Consider the following 4,899-nt stretch of genomic DNA (forward strand, 5'->3'; position numbering starts at 1 on the left):
ATCATTACAAGCTCGCACGTGCGACAACTTCATTTTAAGACATGATTATTATTAAATGATTTAGATTTATATCGATAAAATAGTAAAATATTTACCATTCATTGAATTATATAGAGATATATAGTAAAGCTAAGGTTTTAAAAAATGCATGTATATTTATGATTTATATTTTATTTTATTTTTAAAAATTAAATTAATATTAATCAAAATCTTTATATTTAAAATAAGAGTGATTAGTCACCTCAGGGTATCCTCTAGTTTAATAATTTTATACTAATGTGGTATTAATTAAATTAATAAGCTAATGTCTCTTCACTAAATTCAGATTAATTAAAATAACAAAAAATTAGAGCATCCTAAACCACTATAAAAGAAAAAAAATTCTTTTTGCCGACTGCTTTAAAAAAAAAAAAAAAAAAAAAAAAAAAAAAAAAAAAAAAAAAAAACAAGCTCCCACCTAGTATTGTTTGGTTACGTGGTTATGCCCATCCTATATAAATACAAAATAATAAAATAATAAATTATTTATATTTTTAGCTTTCAAATTGTAAAACAAAATTTTAATTTATTAATGTTTGATTGGAAAATAATAAATTGGTATGAAAATAGAAGAATTTGAATTGAATTCAAATTCTTCTAGAAATGGGTTTTCTTTTTCTTTTAAAATAAATCACATATTTAGAAAGAATATTTACTATTAATACACATTAATTATTCTCCAAAATTAAGGTTTGATTACTAATAATACCTTTTTGGTCTTTTATTTATTGAAATATACATATTAATTAGTTTTATTTACATTAAAATTTGTATAATTTTTTTTTTTTTTTAACTAAGAGATAATATATAATCTAAATTAAATACTTTCAATAATAATAATAATAAATAAATAAATAAATAAATCTTTTCACTTTTAAAAGTATTTCAAAAATAATATTAAAAATTTAAAAAAATATAATGAATAAACAAAAATAATATGTGAAGCACAGCATCTATCTTTATGAAAGTAAAATGACTGAAAAGTCACTTCAAAATCTATATGTAAAAGTGATGGATTAAACCCTAGATAAGGTTGGCTGGGAAGCATGAACTTGACCCTTAAGGAGAGAAAATAATTTTTTAAAAATAAATATTATATATATATATATATAAAATTATTAGCTACACTCCAAGATTGTCTCTTCTTTATATACCCTTTTCCACTTCAAGGGAATCAAAATTTGATATCCAAAAGGGTTTTGCTGTTAATCTCTTCTAGTTATTTATTTATTTATTTATTTTTATGGAATCTTATATTTTATTGGACCATAATTATTAATTAATTATATAAAGGGAAAATTCCTCCACCCCTCCATAAAACAATTACATTATTCAAATTATCATATTCCCACACCTATATGATCATCAAAATGGGTAAAATTTTCTAATTTCATTTAGGGAGGGAATACTATTCATGCTTTATAAGAAAAAATTTGATTTGAAGAGGTCACCTAGTGTCATACATACTTCATTTTGAAACTCGTGTGATTGTGATTGAACTATTGATGGTTGGTATAATTAGTAACTATCGATTGTTTTAAGTTTTTGTTTTAGTTATGATTTCATATCGTGATAATCACACTGTTTCAGATGTGGTATTGGTTAATTTATGTGGGGTGTCACATACATATGCTACTCAATGAGGAGGAAGAATGTAACAATTCAAGCCCACCGATATTGTCTATTTTGATCTGTTACATATCATTGTTAGTCTCACAGTTTTTAAAGCGTGTTTGTTAGAGAGAGATTTTAACGCCCTTATAAGAAATGTTTCGTTCTTCTCTCCAACTGATGTAAGAATCTCACGAGAAACGTAGCCCATGAATAATTTAGAATACAAGGGATGGGGGTAAAACATAGAGAGGTTGGCATAGAGAACAAGGGGTCCGTACTAAAGGTAAGGGTAAGGAAAAGGAGTATCTTTTGGGAAGGCATAAATACGAAGAGCAATCCCCTATGGGTTGAGCAAGAGGGGCAGTGGCAATTTGAGGTTCAAACATCCAAAATTTTCACATATTCCATCCTTTCCCCCCCCAAATAAAAACATTAATTCCCTAAACCCTCACTATCCATACCCTAAGAACCTCCATTTTTGTGCATATACCCTACAAAGCCCTACTCCTTAAGGCCCCAAGGCCTCTCTTTCTCTTCTTTTTCTCTTCGTTTCAGGTACTGTACTTGAATTAAATCCAGAAAAAATCATATGGGTCGCTTCAATTTTTCATTTTTTCATCTGGGTTTTGATTCTTTTTTGATTTTACAGGGTATTTGATGAACAAGGCATTGTCATTATCCTCCGCCGCCGCTGCCGGCAAGCTAGTCGCGCCGCTCGTCGGCAATTTCCAGGGGAGTTTCAACATGGAGCAATTCTTCCGCCGGAAAGACAAGGTGGTTTTCGTCATGGGTGCGACCGGAACGGGTAAATCCCGATTGGCTATCGACTTAGCCACTCGTTTTCCGGCGGAAATTGTCAACGCCGACAAGATTCAAGTCTACGAAGGGCTTGACGTTGTCACTAACAAAGTCACCGACGAAGAACGCCGTGGAATTACTCACCATTTGTTGGGATCGATCGATCCGTATTCAAATTTCTCCTCCCATGATTTTACCCATCATGCGTCTGATGCAATTGAATCGATTTTGGCACGTGATCGTCTTCCAATCATTGCTGGTGGCTCAAATTCGTACATTGAAGCTTTGGTTGATGACTATTCCGAGTTTCGATTTCGATATGATTTCTGTTTTTTGTGGGTTGATGTGTCGTTGCCGATTCTTCATAATTTTGTCTCCGATCGTGTTGATCAGATGGTCGATGGCGGATTTGTCGAGGAGGTGAGGGAGATTTTTGATCCGAAAGGAGATTATTCTTATGGAATTAAACGAGCCATCGGAGTGCCGGAATTACACGACTATTTGAAAGCAGAACGTGACGGCGCAGATGAGAGGACTTTGTTAATTCTTCTTGAATTGGCGATCTCGAAGATCAAGGACAACACTTGTCTATTGGCTCTTCGACAATGGCAGAAGATTCGCCGTCTTCAAAATAAACGGAATTGGAATCTCCAACGCCTCGACGCCACCGGTGCATTTTTGACCGACAATGAAAACTCCCACCCCGTATGGGAGAAAAATGTCGTCGAACCTAGCTCGATGATCGTAGATAAATTTCTCCACAACGATACCCGCCGTATCACCACCACCGTCTTCTCACCGGAGCCGGTCCACCACGCCGCCGCCGTAAGTCGTTAAAGTAAAAAAAAATACTGCCTGGACCCCACAGAATCTACACTCCACATCAACTCGTTGACACAGTTCCCGCGTTCCACGTGGCAGGCTTCTGGTTTTACCTTTAAAAAAAAAGAATTTGTCTTTTCGGTTTTTTGGGTTTTGGTAATTTTATACGAAAAAAAAAACACAAAAAAGAAAAGAAAAACATAGAAATATTACAACTTGGGACTGACAAACGTTGCTGTCAGTTCGTTAAGTACTTACAATTGACGGCCGTACAGATAAGCCGTAATATATTTAAAAAAAATTAAAAAAAAAAAACATTTCTGCTGGCTCCTAAAAAGTTTAAATAATTATTTAAAAAAAAAATTGGAGAATTCTGTGTGATGCGGCTACATCAGCTTCAATGCACCTCTCTCGTTGGCCCTCTATGATTGGGTGATTTTGTGACGTGGGACCCACTCACCCCTTCCCCCTTGTGTATTACAGCCCTCTTTGTATGGTGTTTTTGGTCTGTATCTGTTCGAAACTAATGAGCTGGAATTTGGAATATTTTATTATATTTGAAAAAAAAAATTATTTTACTTTGTGGATGAATTAACACCTTACAAAACCTACTTTCATGATCGGTCACCGTCGTGGTTTACAGTCGTTTCTGATTTGATGGGCACAGTTCGATTCGGTGACTGACGGTGATAATATCAAACCCGAGTTATTCTCACGGCCCACACATGCCAAAAGTGAAAAAACTTTGTTCCCAAACGAATAAATTTAAAAAAAATAATAATAAAATGAAAGGACAAAAAGACTTGGTGGGACCAGACACAAGTGCATAGAAATCCACATGATTCGAATTAAATAATATGGTGGTGGGCTTGATATTCCACTCCACCGAAAGCGACCCACACTGGAACATAACCTCCCAAAAAAGAAATTTATTTATTAATAAAATTAAAATTCAGTCAAAATCAAGCCTTTTATTTGGAATGGAATTGAGACCAAAAAAAAATTAAAAATTAAAATTAAAAGGAGAGGTTCTTGTTCTTTTTCTCGTTCTTAGTATCCGTTCGTGGGGGTCAAAATTCGCTGTATTCTTACCTTCATTTTCGTTACTTCAAAATTTCCACGAATTTCCAAAAATATATATTCATGTCATCTTCATTCATTATTAGCGGTCCATATATGGGTTTGTGTCATAGATTAAATATATTGCGTCTAATTGTCGATTAACTTTTTGTACGGACGTTTTGTATATGGTGAGATGGGTTTGTCAAGATCGTCACTAGTCATTCAAAAAGATATTGCAAATATATGCTTCAATCTCACACGAAAAAAGTTCACATAACATAATAACAACTTTATTTCGTACTTCATATTACTTTTGTATTAACTCTCCCTATTTCACATTTGATTGTAGCTATGAGACTGACGACAATACATAATTAGTCAAAACGAACAATATTTACTAGCAGCAAGCTTGAATTGTTACAATCGGTATTAGACTAGACACCGAACGGTGTGCCGACGAGAACGTTGGGTCTTGAACGGAGTGGATTGTGAGATCCCACGTCATCGGTTGGAGAAGGATGTCTATAGTTCGTTAAAAAAAAAAAAAAAAAAAAAAAAAAAAAA

General features: G+C 33.4%; 1 protein-coding gene across 1 annotated transcript; it reads left to right on the forward strand.

Moving 5' to 3' along the window:
• The first annotated feature begins 1,963 nt into the window (after positions 1 to 1,963).
• LOC111475399 (adenylate isopentenyltransferase 5, chloroplastic-like) lies at positions 1,964 to 3,832 on the forward strand. The gene is made up of 2 exons (XM_023119879.1): positions 1,964 to 2,208; positions 2,303 to 3,832. The coding sequence occupies exon 2, from the start codon at positions 2,311 to 2,313 to the stop codon at positions 3,286 to 3,288; it is 978 nt and encodes a 325-aa protein (XP_022975647.1). The 5' UTR covers positions 1,964 to 2,208; positions 2,303 to 2,310; the 3' UTR covers positions 3,289 to 3,832.
• The last annotated feature ends 1,067 nt before the right edge of the window (positions 3,833 to 4,899 follow it).

The sequence above is a fragment of the Cucurbita maxima genome, unplaced genomic scaffold, assembly GCF_002738345.1.
Source record: "Cucurbita maxima cultivar Rimu unplaced genomic scaffold, Cmax_1.0 Cma_Scf01449, whole genome shotgun sequence".
Taxonomy (NCBI): Eukaryota; Viridiplantae; Streptophyta; class Magnoliopsida; order Cucurbitales; family Cucurbitaceae; genus Cucurbita; species Cucurbita maxima.